Source organism: Mobula birostris, chromosome 7 (genome assembly GCF_030028105.1).
Source record: "Mobula birostris isolate sMobBir1 chromosome 7, sMobBir1.hap1, whole genome shotgun sequence".
In the NCBI taxonomy this organism is placed as follows: domain Eukaryota; kingdom Metazoa; phylum Chordata; class Chondrichthyes; order Myliobatiformes; family Myliobatidae; genus Mobula; species Mobula birostris.
The window spans coordinates 145498058-145515715 of record NC_092376.1 but is presented as its reverse complement, the minus strand read 5'-3'; the positions used below and the strand labels follow the sequence as shown (position 1 = coordinate 145515715).

General features: G+C 41.1%; 1 protein-coding gene across 1 annotated transcript in view; it reads right to left on the bottom strand.

Annotated features, from left to right (window-relative positions):
• The window catches only part of LOC140200847 (short transient receptor potential channel 7-like), a 141063-nt gene that overhangs the window by 27515 nt on the left and 95890 nt on the right, over positions 1-17658 (bottom strand). The window contains 2 exon segments of the mRNA XM_072264476.1: positions 3519-3735; positions 10007-10171. Coding sequence (XP_072120577.1) covers positions 3519-3735; positions 10007-10171 — 382 coding nt within the window.

Below are 17658 nucleotides of genomic sequence, written 5' to 3'. Positions count from 1 at the left end.
TGTTGATTGAAACTGGTGGATTTTCCTAATGTAACCAGCTGCAGCATCGAGTGTCACAGAAGAGTAAAGGTTAAAGGCCAGATGACTCTGATACCTAGAGATAGTGATAATTTGAAACATAACTTGTGGGTGCAACTTGGTGGCAGCCTCCATTGTGAAGAAAAGTTGCCTACAAAATTGCTCTTTAGTATTAAAGTGGAGGTGCTTATTGAAGACCTTTGGAGGAGATGATCTCTTGCTGGCTACTCTAGTTCTTCCTGTAAGATAGCACCACTATATTCAAGTATTTTTAGATTCCTGCAACTCACTTTGCCAATATTATTTGCATATTAGTGCCAGATATTCCAGCAGATGCCATGAAGTAGAAATAACTCGCATTAATTAATCACAGTATACAAAATGTATCACCACTATTCGATGAAATTTGGTTCCTTTGACCTTGTACGTTTTGCAAATGAAAATGCATTTTTAGTCCATGTTTTTCCACTTGGTTTGGTGGACCCTGTAAGAACATTCCTCACAGCTGCGTAAAGATAGGTGTGCCCATGTTTGCAAACGTGAAGATATATAGATAGATAGATATACTTTATTGATTCCGAGGGAAATTGGGTTTCATTACAGCTGCACCAACCAAGAATAGAGCATAAATATAGCAATACAAAAACCACAAACAATCAAACAACAAAATGCAAACTATGCCAGATGGAAAATAAGTCCAGGACCAGTCTATTGGCTCAGGGTGTCTGACCCTCCACGGGAGGAACTGCAAGTTCGATGGCCACAGGCAGGAATGACCTCCCGTGCCGCCCAGTGTTGTATCTCAGTGGAATATGGCCGAAGTAAAAAGTTCAATATCCGGTCGACAAGCATGTTCCTCGATCCTAATATGACCCGGATTGCACCATTTGTTGTTAACCAGAACAGTATGCACCCAACCCCTTTATGCTTACCGCTGTCAGTGCACTTCCGGTCAGCCTGAATGGTCTGGAAGCCGTCCATGGAGAAGTTTTGATCGGGTATGTCCTCGTGCAGCCCCGTTCCAGTGAAACACATAACACTTCACTCTCGAAATGTTTTCTGACGCCTGGCTAGCACCGTGAACTCATCTATTTTATTACCCACCGAACTCCTCTTCTCCATAAGTCTCTGTTGTCTTGACCCGGTCCTCTTTCCTCGACTTTGTGATCCCCCTCTGCATCCTCTGTGTGTTTTCCTCCAGATTTCAGCAGGGGTGTCCGCCGCTCTGCTCGCTAAACTGGCCGGTGAAGAGCACTGACTTGGTGGGGAAGCTCAATTATTCTGACGTGCCGTGTTTCATGCAGGAACAAACTAGTCATTACTACGTGCAACTTGCTTTTGTAAAAAGCCAACAACCTAATTGTTTGTCAGCCATTAATGAATCCCCATGAAAACAAGCCTGTTGTGACGACTTAGTGGAGAGCTGCTGTGTGACCAAAATCACAAATCTGAAAGCATAGATTTATAGTAATAAATATCTTTTGTGTAGCTTGTTCAGCCTAATGTGGTAAGTATCCCCCACTGATCCCTTTTTTTTCCTAAAAGGAGAATTCCCACTTGGAAACTTGTTGATCTTCATTTAAAACCTCTTTGTCATGAGAACATAGAGAACAAATGAAGAGTGACAGAAATGAGAGAAAGGAAAAATGTGACATGATTCCTTGAACATAACATATCAAACACTTGCAGCTGGCTGACAGTAACTCAACAGGGACACCTAAGGATACAGCACAGTACAGGCCCTTCAGCTCACAATGTTGTGCCAATCTTTTATAAACACACTCTCACAGGGATCTCAGCTGACCGAGAGTATCTGACATTAATATAATGAGTTGCTTTCGTAATCTGAATACATATTATTTTGTAGAGAAGAATACCATACCTGTTATCATCATGAGGACTAGACTATCAATATGAACTTTCCAGTCCTACCAGTAAATGCATGAAGACAAAGTTAACATATGACTGTGTTGGATCTGAATTGTGGTTGGTGTGATCCAGTGCCCTTGCAGCTGAAGAAATCTCTTTTGTTGATGGAGTTTATAACTCCAACAAGTTACATGAAAAAATATAAATACCAAAGGAGACAGGTGTTAAAAGTTCAGTTTATAGCTTTAGATGCTACTTGCCACTAGAGTAATGGAAGATCATAACAAAGCAATAAACTATTATCTTAAAACATCTGTAATAAACCGACACACACAAAATTGCTGGAAGAACTCAGCAGCTCAGGCAGTATCAATGGAGCTGAATAAACAGTCAATCTTTCAAGCTGAGACCCTTCATCAGGACTGGAAAGGGAAACCAAAAGCCAAAATAAGAAGGTAGGGGAGGGGAGGCACGTGATAGGTGATAAGCAATTTGTACTAAACCATTGTTTTTACAGTGGAGACTGTGATTAAGTCAAGGAATCTAGCTAATACTAAAACCAGTAATATAAAACCTGAGTTTTCTAAAAAAATTAGTCAGTTTATATAACTTAAACAAAGCACATACAGTTTGACCTTAACTCTGTGGCCATTTGTGCACTGCCCTCCTTATGAATGTTATTAATGGTTATGAATGTTAGACAATGTGGTACATGATCTGAAGGCAGGCAAAATCATTCAATGTCAGTAAGACTTTGATCGTAATTTACCATTCTACACTATTATTTAATATTTCATGTTATTTTAGGTATACTCTACCTGCTACAGTTTAGTACAATGCTAATGTAGGTATATTGTTCATTATATATATACAATTGTAATATCTAAAAAGTGAGAAATTGAAAGTGCTGGTTTTCAGAGGACCTGAGTGTACTTGCACACGAATCATTGAAAGTTCATACAGTATGCAGGTGCATCAACCAATTAAAAAGGCTAAAAATTATTACAAAACTATTTGTGCAGAAGAGCAGAGATGTCATGTTCTAATTTTAAAGGGCACTGCTGAGATCTTACCTGGAATATTATCTACGCGTCTGGTATCACAACCTGAGAAAAGTTGTGCATGCAATAGAGGAAGTGCAATAAGGATTCACCAGAATGGCACACTGAAGAGAGACTAAGCAGATGCAGTTCATACTCTCCAGTTTAGAAGGATGGCCAGTGAGCTCAATGAAATATGCACAATTCTTATTGAGCCTAATATTTCCCCCAGTGGAGTGTCTGGAACCTGGGGTCACAGTATCAAATTAACAGGTTGGCTATTCAGCGCTGAGAATGAAGAGAAACTTCTTCACACAGGAACTCTATACCATTTGGAAGCTCAGTCAATGAGTATATTTGAGGGAGAGATTAAATAAAACTTTGGATATTCAGGATGGTAGGAGAATCTGGAAAATTTTTATCATTTTTAAAATGGGACAACAGGCACAATGACTCAAATATCCTACCTGCTTCCATTTCTATTTCTTATGCTCCTATGATTAAACAAAAGCAAAATCAATTGTAAAAGACAAATGAAAATATTTTAAACATCATGTTTTGCATTTTTCATTTAAAATGACAATACTTTACCTAGAATCCATTTCATTATTAACAATTCAGTCCAAGTAAATGTTGTAGTTTTCACTCTGAAGATCTGTCTTGGGTTGTCTGTGTCAGTTTCATTGGGCAAATTCTTTACACCTTCAAATCTGTCCGATGCATTTAACACCAGAAGTCCTAAAAAGATGGTGAATGAAACTGCATGTGCTACAAACTTCATAAAAGGACTTCTTAAAATTTGTCCCAGCTGAAAACAAAAAAGCAGCAAGAAATGTATGATGGTAAGCAAAAAGAGATTGAATTCTTTATATTATTTGTAGATGGGGCTATGTTATCAGTCATAGGTCTTATTCAAAGTACACTAGTTCTAACATTCACATATAAGGATCACACGTGTAAAAGAAAGAAGATGATTTATAATATGTTTTTAACTGGTAATGCATTTTTTTTTACCATTGAGGAAACATTTAAAGAAAGTTGCTAAAAGGCAAAACTGATGCCACAGGAAAGCAACACTGATATCAAATGCTGTAATGGTTTCAAGTACTCCTTCGAGGATACAAGGCTTGTCGGGAGAGACAGAGAATACTAAGGTAAAGGGGACAGGATAGCTGTGATGTGCCAAAAGGTTTTTTTCTTTGTTTTCTCTGAGGATCTCTTTCATATATAAAGAGCATAATATCCACATCAAATCAATGGTTGTTCTTTTACAGATACAAGGGACTGCAAGTGCTGGAATCTGGAGCAACAAACAATCTAGCAGTGCTATTCAGCAGATTGAGCAGCATTAGTGAGAGGAAATAAATTGTTGATGGCTTGTGTCAAAACCCCGCAGTAGGACTGAGAGAGGAGCGGCACGGTGGCCAGCATGGACAGGGGAAGAGAATGGAGAAAAAGGATTCTGAGGTGATTGCTGGACTGAGGAAGAGTGGAAGATGACAGACAGGTGGTGTCAGGTAAGGGAGGTGAGGGGGATGGAGATGGAAGACTATGGCAGATGAGTGATAGATAGAGGCAGACAAAAAGAGAGAGGAAAAAGAAAAAAAAAAATCAACAGATGAAGCAAGGTAGGAGGGGGAAGTTTGTGAAGATGGGAAGACAGGTCCTGCAGGGAGATAAGCAGGAATACAAAATGCTACCAGAACTGGGTCCCGAGAAGTAAAGATGAGAATGGGATGCATTAGGGGAGAATGGAAAGGTTGGAACCAGATGGGGGAGGGGAGCATGGGAGGTGGGTGTTGGGAAAATCCTATTTGTGAAGTGAGTGGATAGAGCTGGGGGGAGGGGCAAAGATGGACGGAGGGGGCTGTAGGGTGAGTGGGAAACAGACAAAATAGGAGGACTGGGGGATTTTTAGAAGGCATTAGGGGTTAGGGGGTAGGGGGTATGGAGAGGGAGAGGGATATGAAATAAGAAATTTGGAGTACCTAAAACTGGAGAACTCAATATACATTTCATTAGGTTGTAAACTACCCAGGCAGAATGTAAGGTGTTGCTCCTTTGGTTTGTGTTGGCCTTCATCCTGGCAGTAGAGAAGGCCAAGGATGGGCAGGTCAGTGTGGGAATGGGGAGGGAAGTGGAAATGTTGGACAACTGGGAGCTTGGGATGACCATGGCAGGCTGGGCATAGATGTTCTATGAAACAGGGTTGGAGGAGATGCAAGTGAAACTTTGCCCCACCTGAAGAGATTGTTTAGGTCCCTGGATGGTAGTGAAGAAGGAGGTGTAAGGACAAGTATAACATATACTGTGTCAGGGGAAACTGCCAGGAGTAGAGGAGGGATGAGTGAAGCAGGGAGTCATGGAGGGTGCGGTCACTATGGAAGGCCAAAAGGAGTGGGGAGGAGAGGATGTGGCTGGTGGTGGGATTATGTTGCAGCTGGCAGATATTGATGAAGGATGGTACGTTGAATGCACAGGCTCTTGGGGTGAAAGGTAAGGACAAGTAGAACTATCTCTGTTCTGTCTGTGAGGAGGTGCTGTGAGAGAAACAGAAGAAATGTGAGGTCAGACTCCATTAAACACAACAGAAGAGAAGCCGCACGCCTTGAAAAAATGGGACATTTCAGGTGTCCTAGAACAGAAAGAACTATCTTGAGTGTAAATGCAGTGGAGAGGGAGAAACTGGAAGAAAGGAAGAGCATTGCTGTAAGAGACAGGATGAGAAGAGGTGTATCGTAGGTAGTGAAGGGAAAAATATTAGTGGATAGTTTGTCTCCTGAGGGGGAGATAGTGAGGTCTAGGAAAGGGAGAGAACTGTCAGAAATGGTTCACATTAATTTGGTGGTAAAGGTGAGAAAAATTAGTGAGTTCTGTTCAGGTGCAGGAAGCAGTACCAATACAGTCATCAATGTAACAGAGAAAGTATTGGGGAGTGGTACCAGAGGAGCTTTGGAGCAGGGACTGTTCCAAGTAGCCAACAAAAAGGCAGGCATTCCTGGGGCCCATGTGTGTATTCATGGCTACACCTTTGCTTTCAGAGGAGTCAAAAGACAAGTTGTTTGAGGTAAGAACAAGTTCAGCCAGGCAGATGAGAATGTTGGTAGAGGGAATGGCCATCCCAAGCTCCCACTTGCTCACCATTCCCACTCCCCTCTCCATTCCCACATTGACCTGTCTATACTGGGTCTTCTCTATTGCGAGGATGAAGCCAAACAAACTGGAATAACAAGACTTTATACTGTATTTCACCTGGATAGTTATGAACTCTATATATAATTGAGTTCTCCAATTCCAGGAAATCCTTCCCTTCTTACTTACTTTTTTGCCTCCCCCTTTCCTTCTCCTTCTGATCCTCCAGTGCTCCCGTTTTTGTCCCCCTTCCTGCACTCCCCCAGCTCCACTTCACTATGCCTTTCCCTCTCCTGACTCCACCCACACTCCTCACACACAGGTCCCTCCCCCCCCCATTTATCCTTATCTGCTCCATTAGTGCTTTGTGCTCCTCTTCATCTCCCTCCAGCAGTTTTCTACACACACACCTCTCCTCCCACCTTGCTCCATCTTATTTTCCCTCCCCTCTCTCTTTGTCTGCTTCTATCTATCATTCACCTGCCACAATCTTCCACCTCCACCCCCGCTCATCTCCTCTACCTGCCTGTCATTTTACATTCCTCCTCAGTTCACCCATCACCTCTGAGTCCCTCCTTGCCATTTCTCATCTCCCCTCTCTGCTGGCCATCGTGCCTCTCCTCTCTCAGTTCTACTGCAGGGTTCTGACCCAAACTGTTGACAATTCATTTCTTCCCACAGTGCCACTCGATGGGCTGGGGTTCCTCCAGCAGATTGCTTGTTATGATGATAGTCAATCCTTAGGTAACAGGTTACTGGAAGTCAAAACATAATGTCTTCTTGTTCTGAACTTAAACAATAACAAAGAAATACAATCTTGTGAAAAAATAGTCAGTAAAAAAGTGAAGATTAGGTATGTGGTTTGGAAACATAACTGAGAAACTAGAGGTGAGAAAGATGCTTCTCTCAAACAAATTGGAGAATGGTGCCACTAAACATAATGTCTAAGTGTTAACAATTTACACTATCTGCACTGGTATCTTGGTAGCTGTATACTAAATAGTTAAATCTATTTAGTGAGTCCTGACAAAGGGCTTTGGCATGAAATTCCTCTCCACAGATGCTGCCTGACCTGTTAAGTTCCTTCAGTACTTTGTGTGTGCTTCTCTAGTTAAATCTATTGTTAGTTTGTTTTGAGGACTGCATAGGAAATTTTACAAGGACATTCCTTGGATACTAGGTGAGTTAAAAATAGGTTGGGGGCTAAATCAGGTAATTATCTATCCTTGCCGGGAGGCTTCCTTGGCTGTTGAAAGGCAGAATTTGCAGAAGTGTTGGCTGCGGTTTTTTTAATCCTCTTATAGAATTCTATTCAGCTATCCAAGAATGAGTATTTGATTTTTTTCCCCCAGATCTGATCCAATCACTGTCACAAAAATATAAACTCAAATTACAGTATTGAGCTGTTCAGCCGGAAGCTCCAGGTCGGGCAGTTTGCTGAGTAATACCACATGTGAGTTCATATCCGGTATTACTCAGCAACTCACCCGACCTGGACGAAGTTTTGTGCTGACTTGCACCTGGCCTAACATGACCCCGTCCTGCTCAAACCCAAATCTTTTATCAAAATACACACCCTGTTCAACTGTAAAGGGGCTCCAAGGATGTATATTCTTACAGGAAGGGTGTTAGCAAAGGATTAGAGGATAGGAAATATTACACACTGTTCGGGAAGGGGGAAAGAGAAAGCTGGCAATTACAGAATGGCCATTTTAATATTGGTGGTTGAAAAACTTTCAAAAATTATATCCAGGAAGAAATTAATAGCCATATGGGGTAGCAGATTCTAATAAAGTATAACTGGCACAGATTTGTCTTTGAGGAAACATGTTTAATGAGTTGGACAAATAAGTTTGATAGCACCACAAAAAAAGATGGATGAGAATAATGCTATTAGCTTTGAAAACTTGTCTGTTAAAGTACCACATATCTGGTTTGCTGATGAAAATGTGACTCTTGGGATAAAAAGAAAGGAACAAACTGGATGCAAAATTGTCTGAGTGCTAGAAAACAGGAAATTTTGTTGAATCAAAGTATACATAAAGTTTCAGAAACTAAACTCAGACAGGGTTTTTAGGAATATAAATAAAAGAAGGAAGGATTTAAATAGGGAATCATAAGGGGCTGAAGGTGTCATGATATGTCCTTCGTGAGTGGCATTAAGGAAACCCCGAGGGTATTTTATACGTACATTAAAAGGAAGAGCATAGCTAGATAGAGGGTAAGATGAAGGAGGACCATGGACAAAGGAGGAAAATTGTGTCAGGAGCCAGTGGGTGAGATATTAAGTACAATGATATTCACCAAGAAGGCCATGGAGAATAGTGAGATCAGTGTGGTGTAGACTACTACCATCAAGCATGTTGATATGAAGGAGGTGGTTTTGGGGTTCTTGAAGAACATTAAGGTAGTTAAGTTGCCATAACCTGAGGGGATCTATTCTGAGTTATTAAGAGAAGTAATTAAGAAAGGAGATTACTGAGGTTCTGGCAGAGATCTTTGTCTCTGCTTTAGCCAAAGATGAGGTGTCAGAGGTTAGGAGAATAGCCAATGTTGTTCCTTTGTTTAGGAAAAGCAATATGAATAATGCAAAAATTAAAGGCAGGTGAACCATACATCTGGGAAGCTATTGGAAAGAATTTACTTACATTTGGAAAAGCATGGTCTTATTGTCGTTAGTCATGATTGTTTTTGTGTGGGGCTATTCATATCTTACGAATTTCATTGCATTTCATGAGGGGGTGACAAAGATGACTGATGAGGATAGACAGTGAATATTGTCTATGTGGCCTTTTGCAAGGTATTTTACAAGGTCCCTATTGTAAGATTATTTAGAAGATGAAGTCACATGGGATCCAAGATGACATAGCACATTGGTTTCTCTGACTGGAGATCTGTGACCAGTTGTGTTTTCCTCCACATTGCAGAAGCCAAACACAGATAGAAAATTGCTTTGCAGAACATCCATATTCAGTGTGAAGTGCAACCTGATGCTCTCTGTCACCTGCCATTTTATATTCTCATCCCACTGCCACTCTGAGGCCCAAGGCAAACTTGAGGAACATCATCTCATCTTCTGTCTGTGCACATTGCAGCTTTCTGGACTCAATACTAAATTTTACAAATTCAACTAACTTGATTTCTTTGCCATTAGTCTTCCATCTGTGAAATTAGACCAGCTTGTTTGTGTTTCCTTCTTTTCTCTTTGAGAGGGAGGATACGCTCAGCCTGTCCTACCAGGGATTTCCTCCCCTCTGCATTTCTCAAATCCCATATCCTTTTGTGTATGTGCCTCTGCCTACATTCTCATCGCCTAATTGCTCTGATTCACTCATTTACAAGATAACCGGTTTACAGCTTCTCCCCAAGCCCACCGTAATTTTATCCCCTCAGAGAGCACTTCCCTTCCTCACCGTCCCTGACACTTTACAAGCTTCTTTTGTCTCCTTTTCAATTTTAAAGAAAGGATTCCTGAACTGAAACTGTTTTTCTTCCCACAGATACAGCTTGGTTTGCTGGGTATTTCCAGCATTTACTGTTTCTGAATTAGTAAGAGTAACAGTACTAATGAAAAGCTATAAAGATACCAGCACAAAGAGCCCAAACTGTGGCTGCTTAGACTACTCCCATTTTTGAGACGTTAAGGCGACAGACTTCTGATAAAAGGGAACTATACAAATTGCTGGAAAAATTTCATAGTCTCCTCAATGCAACCCAGATTTGTATTAATGTGATTCAATCACTATTTTAACACTGGCTCACTGAATCACAGGGGACAATTCTAATAGCATACAAAAGCCTTTGCACGAGATCTATATGAATTTAGTGTGCAATTGGGAGGCCATAATTTAAAATTAATTAAGCTCCATTTATAAATCTAAACAGATATTGAATATACACAATAGTTAGTAGTTATTCAAGTAAACCTCTGATAGAAAAATCAGTACCTTGCTGCATGGAGCAAACCAGTATCCAATTGCAAGAAATGGAAGTCCTATGGTGACACCGAAGACGGCCAAGCACTTCACAGCAATTGACTGTTGACGCAAGCCTGAGAGATTTTCATACCAAATTGTAAGCAGTTGTTGCTGGCAGTTAGGGTGAGCAACAAACTTGGGAGAACAAAAGAAATATTACATATTAGGACAAATATGTAGGACTGTGCTAGGTTATGCATGTGAGAGATCTTTTGGATAAAACAAACATTTCAAATAGATTGAATAAAATTATTAAATGCATTTTAAATATTTCCTTAAGAAAATGTCAATAAACTGATCCCTCACCCCTCCCAACTTATTAGTCAAAAGTGAGGTGCTACCCCATTTTTGTATGTAAGTAGGATTGCTGGACTATTATTAGTGAAGCTACTACTGGGGAAATTCATAGATTAAAAAAAAACATTTAGAACACACTATTGTAACAAAGGAAATAAAAGGTTCAAATGAAAGAGTAAGATTTTGTACGTTTCATTATCTCTACAAATTGATATTGCATGATAATTAACCATTAGCATGAATAATAAATGTATTGATGGCTATATTAAAATAACAGAGTAGAAGTATTTGCTATGACCACACTAAGTGCTGATTGGTTACTATTTGTTCAATGTAATTTACACATTAACGTTTACACTCAGTGACTGCTTTATTAGGTACAGCAGTGGAAGCCAATCTGGGCTTCTGCTGATGTAGCCCATTCACTCGAAGGTTCTATGTGTCACGCATTCAGCACACCACCTTTGTCGCCCTCCTGTCAGCTGGAACCAGTCTGGCCATTCTCTTCTGACCTCTCTCATTAACAAGTTGTTGTCACCCACTGAACGACCATTCACTGGATTTTTTTTTGCTCTTCGTATCATTCTTTGTAAACTCTAGAGACTTGTGTGTGAAAATCCCAGGAGATCAGCAGTTTCTGAGATAGTCAAACCACCCCATCTGGCACCAACATTCACTTGATCATCAAAATCAATTAGAGCACATTTCTTCCCCATTTTGATGTTTGGTCTGAAATGTCTGCAAGTTTTATCCACTGAGTTGCTGCCATGTGATTGGCTGATTACATATTTGCTTTGAAACACAAGATCATTAAGGGCTTTTCAGGGGACATGTTTGCAAGATTAGGGGTAGTGCAGCAGCTGTTGTCTATACAGGCTTTCGTAAGAGAGTTGATAAGGTCCCTGATGGTACACTGATCCAGAAGGTTAGAAGATTAAGATGAGTGGAATTCACAGTGACTTGCTGATTGGATTCAAAACTGGTTTATTCATAGAAGACAGAACACAGTGGCAGAGGAGTGTAATCCTGACTGGAGATCTGTGACCAGTGCTGTTCTACAGAGATCATCACTGGGACTTCTGCTGCTCCATTAGTGCTTTGTGTTCCTCTTGATCTCCCTCCAACAGATTTCTCCAATCTGCACACACCTCTCCCCCTACCTTGCTCCGTCTTTTTTTTTCCTCCCCTCTCTCTTTGTCTGCTTGTATCTATCATTCACCTGCCACAATCTTCCAGCTCCACCCCCACTTTATGAGGGATTGTAAAGGACACAGTAAGAAATGTAGATGGGCTGATTAGTAAGTTTGAAGACACACAAAAAATTGTGGAGATGTGGATAACAAAAAAGCTTGTCAAAGGATACAACTCAGCTGCAGGTGTGAGTGGGGAAATGGCAGATGGAATTTAATCTGGACAAGTGGAAGGTGTTGCACTTTAGAAGATCAACTATAAAGGGAGAGTATACCATTAATGGTGGGACCCTGAGGAGCAATGATGTGCAGAGGGATCTTAGATCCAAGTACATGGCTTCCTGAAAGTGGCAGCTCAGGTAGACAGGGTGTTAAAGGAGGCATCTTGCATGCTTGCCGACCATCATTGGTCAGGGCATCAAGCATGAGGCAAGCAGTTGTGGTGCAGTTGTATGAAACTCAGGTTAGGCCTCATTTGGAGTATTGTTTGTAATTCAAAATTGTCCATTCTAGGAAAGATGTGGAGGCTTTGGCAAGGATGCAAAAGAAGCTCATCAGGATGCAGCCGAGATGAGAGAGAATTAGCTATAAGGAGAGATGACATAAAGTTGGATTGTTTTCTCTGCGGTGTCACAGGTTTAAGGATGATCTGAAAAAAAATGCAATTATGAGAGGCAGATAGGGTACATAGAGTTTTTATCTCAAGATATAAATGTCCACTCTTCAAGGACACAGCTTTAAGACAAGAGCAGGAAAATTCACAGGAGATGCGCATAACAAGTTTTCTTACACAGAGCATAATAGGTGCCTAAAACGCACGGTCGAGGTGGTGTTAGAAGTAGACACGATTAATGGGTTTAAGAGGCACAGTCAGACACACAAACATGCAGAGAATGGTGGTATGTGGATCGTACGAGATTAGTTGATTGGAGGACTGCACAGACGCAACAAAAGCATTCCCGCACAGGTCGGCCAAGAGCTTTAAAAACCCAGTCTCTGTAAAAGAGGGGTACTGCCTTGCGGAGCAGTCATTGTGGGAGTGGTCTTCGAAGTAGTCCTGTGTCAGAGTAGTAAGGCTCAACAGGGCTTCGGCGAGAACAGGCAGCGGCAAGGTAAGTAGGTAAGTTCATTCCTTATTTCTTATTTAAATCTTGAGAGAATATGTCTACAGAGCCAGTGTTCTGATCTGGGTGTCAGATGTGGGATATCTGGGAGACTTCTAGCACATCCCCTGGTGGCCACATCTGCACCTGGTGCATCGAACTGAAGTTGTTCTCAAATGGCAAGGGTAGGCAACCTTGGCTGACAAAGGAAGTTAAGGACTCCATAAAAGCCAAGGAAAGGGCATATAAGGTAGCAAAAGTGAGCGGGAAGTTGAATGATTGGGAAGCTTTTAAAAATTCAACAAAGGACAACTTAAACAAAGCTATAAGAAGGGAAAAGATGAAATATGGGAGCAAATTAGTGAATAATATAAAGCAGGACACCACAAGTTTTTTCAGTTATATAAAGAATAAAAGGGAGGTGAGAGTTGATATTGGACCACTGGAAAATGATGCTGGTGAGGTAGTAATGGGGTACAAAGAAACGGCAGATGAACCTAATGGGTATATTGCATCTGTCTTCACCGTGGAAGACACTAGCAGTGTGCCAAGCTCCATGAGTGTCAGGGAGCAGGAGTGAGCACCTTTGCTATTACAAAGGAAAAATTGCTAGGCAAACTCAAAGGTCTTAGGTGGATAAGTCACCTGGACCAGATGGACTACATCCCAGAGTCCTGAAAGAGGTTGCTGAAGAGATAACAGATACATTGGTCATGATCTTTCAAGAATCACTTGATTCTGAGATGGTCCTAGAGGACTGAGAAGAGTGTAAATGTCACACTGTTCTAAGAAGGGAGGAAAAAAATGACATTGTAGGCCAGTTAGCCTAACCTCTGTAAAGGGAAATCTATTAAGAGTTTTTCGAGGAACTAACAAGCAGGGTGGACAAAGGAGAGGCAGTGGATGTCATTTACTTGGATTTTCAGAAGGCATTTGATAAGGTGGCACACATGAGGCTGCTTAAGATAAAATCCTATGGCATTATAGGAAAGATACTGGCATAGATAGAGGAATGGCTGATAGGCAGGAGGCAGGGAGTGGGAATAAAAGGAGCCTTTTCTACTTGGTTGCCAGTGACTGGTGGTGTTTCTCAGCGGTCAGTATTGGGACTGCTACTTTTTACATTGTTTGTCAATGATTTGGATATTGGAATTGATGGTTTTTGGTACAGTTTTTGGATGATACAAAGATAGTTGGAGGGGTAGGTCGTGTGAAAAATTGCACCAGGACTTAGACAAATTGGAAAAATGGGCAAAAAAGTGGCAGATGGAATACAGTGTTGATAAATGTCCAATGCATTTTGGTAAAAGGAACAATAATGCTCATCATCATCTAAATGGGGAGAAGGTTCAAAATCAGTGGTGTGGAGGGGACTTGAAAATCCTCGTGCAAGACTCTCAGAAGGTTAATTTACAGGTTGAGTCTTTGGGAAAGAAGGCAAATGCAGTGTGGCAAATGCAATGTGGCAAATGCAAGGAGAATATAATATAAAAGCAGGGAGATAATGCTGAGCCTTTATAAGACACCAGTCAGGCACACTTGAAGTATCGTCAACAGACTTGGGCCCCACATCTCAGAAAGGATGTATTGCCATTTGAGAGAGTCCAGAGGAGGTTCACAAGGATGATTCCGGGAATGAAGGGGTTAACATATGAGGAGTGATTAGCAGCTTTGGGCCTGTACTCACAGGAATTTAGAAGAATGCAGGGGGACCTCATTGAAACTTACTGAATGTTGAAAGGACTAGATAGGGTGGATGTGGAGAGGATGTTTCCTATGGTGGGGGTATCCAGAACTAGAGGGTATAGCCTCAAACTAAGGGGTGACCTTTTAGAACAAAGGTAAGGAGGAATACTTCTAGCCAGAGAGTAGTGAATCTGTGGAATGCTCTGCCACAGGTGGCAGTGGAGATCAAGTCCATGAATATATTTAAGGCGGAAGTTGATAGTTTCCTGATCGGTCAGGGCATCAAAGGATATGGCGAGATGGCAGGTGTATGGGGTTGATGTGGATCCAGGATCAGCCATGATGGAAAGGCAGAGCAGACTTGATGGGCTGAATGGCCTAATTCTACTATGTTTTATGGTCTTATGGTCTAATTTAATTTGGCATTATAGTCACCACAGAATTCATGGGCCAAAGGGGTTTGTTCCTGTATGGTATTTCTTTATTCTACTTATTCAGGGACAGTGATTTAAAACTGAGATGAGTGGGAACTTCTCAAAGAATGGTGAACATCTGGAATTCTCTGCTCCAGAAAGTTGTAGAGGCCACATTTTTGGGGGGATTTAAAGAAGAAATGGGTAGATTTTTGAAAGATAAGGAAATTGAATGCTGTGGGGGAAACTGGCATAAAAGAGGAGATGAGGCATGGGGAAGATCAGTCATGATCATACTGAATAACAGGGCAAGCCTGAAGGGGATAAATGGCCAACTCCTTATTTAATGCACAGTGTTATATTTCAAGGACTTCCCAATTTTATTGAAAAACTATCACTACTTTGTTGGGTGAGTCTTCCATTATTTTGGAAATAAGAAAGTTAATAGTGTGTTCTGTAAGAAAATGTTGAATCATAAGAATAAAATCATGTTTATTGAGTCTGACATTTCCTTGCAGAATATTTGGAATACTGTGACTCCCAAAATGGGAACTACTTCATCTTAAAATGACAGGGCAAAAATGTAATCTCTTAGCTTCCTTCAAAATGTTCTTATTCTTTCTAAGTCCAATTTAGTTTGATATCCTCTTGCTGAGTCTGTGACAAAAGCACTAAGGTCATGACACACCGGATGCAAGGACAGATTCAGTCCCCCTGTTATCAGACTCCTGAATGAACCTGTCACAAGCTAAAACAGGAACTCTTGGTCTCCTAGTCAAACTCGTCGTGGCCCCTTGCACTTTCTCTGTAACCGTCACACTATATTCTGCAATCTGAGTTCCTTTTACTTCCTCTGTGAAATTATGTCTGACATGATCTACCTGGATGGCATACAAACACTTTTCACTGCATCTTGGTACACATGACAATAGTAAACCAATCTCAAAACCAATACAAATAAATCATAGCAACACACATAAAAGTTGCTGGTGAACGCAGCAGGCCAGGCAGCATCTTTAGGAAGAGGTATAGTCGACGTTTCGGACTGAGACCCTTCGTCAGGACTAACTGAAAGAAGAGCTAGTAAGAGATTTGCACAAATAAATCATATTTTTGTGGTGTAATGTTCAAAAAGAAATGCACCAAATGCCCCGCCAGTTCTGACTTTCATTCTCTCTTTGTGAGTCAACACATCATCTCCAGTGAAGACTTTCTGGGTCTTCATAAGAGATAATTCAATAGAGTGTTGATCAATCACAATTGTTTTTTCTTTTGCAGCTGATTATCAGCTATGGTTGATGAGATAACATATTTCCAGAAACGTGATAGTGACCATATTCCAGGTTACTCTGGACATTCATGCATACAGACTGAGACAAGACCGTGTAATTGTAATTTGCTTCATAACCCAAACAATGGGAGTCTAGTTCATGCATTTCAGTGTAGTACAATTTCTAGACCAATGGGTCAAATACATGATTCCTTTATCTGATGAAGGTTCACAGCCTGAAGCATTGGCTCTTTGTTTCTCTCCATAGGTACTGCCTGACCTGCAAAATTTCTCCAAAATTTTGTTTGTGTTACTCTCACTTTCCAGCATCTACAGAATCTTTTACTCTAAGATGTTCTTCAGTTTGATCCAAAACTTAAGACATCCTTTGATTTTCTAAAAAAAAATCATTTAATTTTTTAGGCCATTGATCTGCAAACATAATTTGCATCTGTTAAGTTTTGAATTTATTGCCCCTTTTACTTACCTCCTTCAACACACCGCACATCAATACTTGAATAAGAGTCAGGTGAGCCTCAGCTGCTGTTTGATGCTGTCATTAAGGAACTAGCTTTTAGAGACGCTGGTTCTTTCCCGCACTGTTATGGGAAGCTGCTTCCACTAGAGGGCAAATGGATGGCAGAGTGTTTATGTGGCTCAAGGATTCAGGATTGCTCCTCCCACAACAAGATGACGCCAGAATGTAAGAGAGTGATTTATTCGTAGGGCAGGAAGAGACAAACAACATGCCAGTTCATTGGATGTGTGGCACTGATATTCAACACTGAACGTAGGTAAGGGTAACAATACAGAGAAACAGCACAGTCCCAGCTTGGCATTGTACAAAGTAAGTTTATTATCAAAGTACATGTATGTGACCATATACAAGCCTTGAAATTTGCTTTCTTGTGAGCATACTCAGTAAATCCAAGAAGCATCATAGGATCAGTGGCAGACCACACCCAAAAGACAGACAAAAGATCAAAGTGCAGAAGACAGCAAACTGGGCAAATGCAGAAGAAAATATATAATAACAATAATAAAAAATATGCAATAATAGCAAGAACATGAGATGAAGAGTCGTTGACAGTGAGCTCACAGGTTGTGGGAACAGTTGACTGATGGAGCAAGCAAAGTTGAGTGACGTTATCCCCACGGGTTCAAGAATCAGATGGTTGAGGGGTAATAACTATACTTGAACATAGTGGTGTGGGTCCTGGTGCTTCCGTACCTTCTTCCTGCTGTCAGCAGTGAGAAGAGAGCATGGCCTGGGTGGTGGGGGTCCATGATGATGGATGCTGCTTTCCTGTGACATCGCTCCCTGTAGATGTGCTCAATGGTGGAGAGGGCTTTACCTGTGGTGGACTGTGCCATATGCACTACTTTTTAAGAGCATTTTCCATTCAAGTGTATTGGTGTTTCCATAACTCGCCATGATGCAACCAGTCAAGGTACTCTCCACCACATATCTACTTGTTTGTCAAAGTTTTAGATGTCATGCTGAATCTTTGCAAACTTATAAAGAAGTAGAGGGGCTGTTATGCTTTCTTTGTGTTGCCCAAGACAAATCCTCCAAAATGATAACACCAAGGAATTTAAAGCTGCTGACTTTCTCCACCTTGATCTCCTGATGAGGACAGGCTCGTGGACCTCTGGTTTCCTC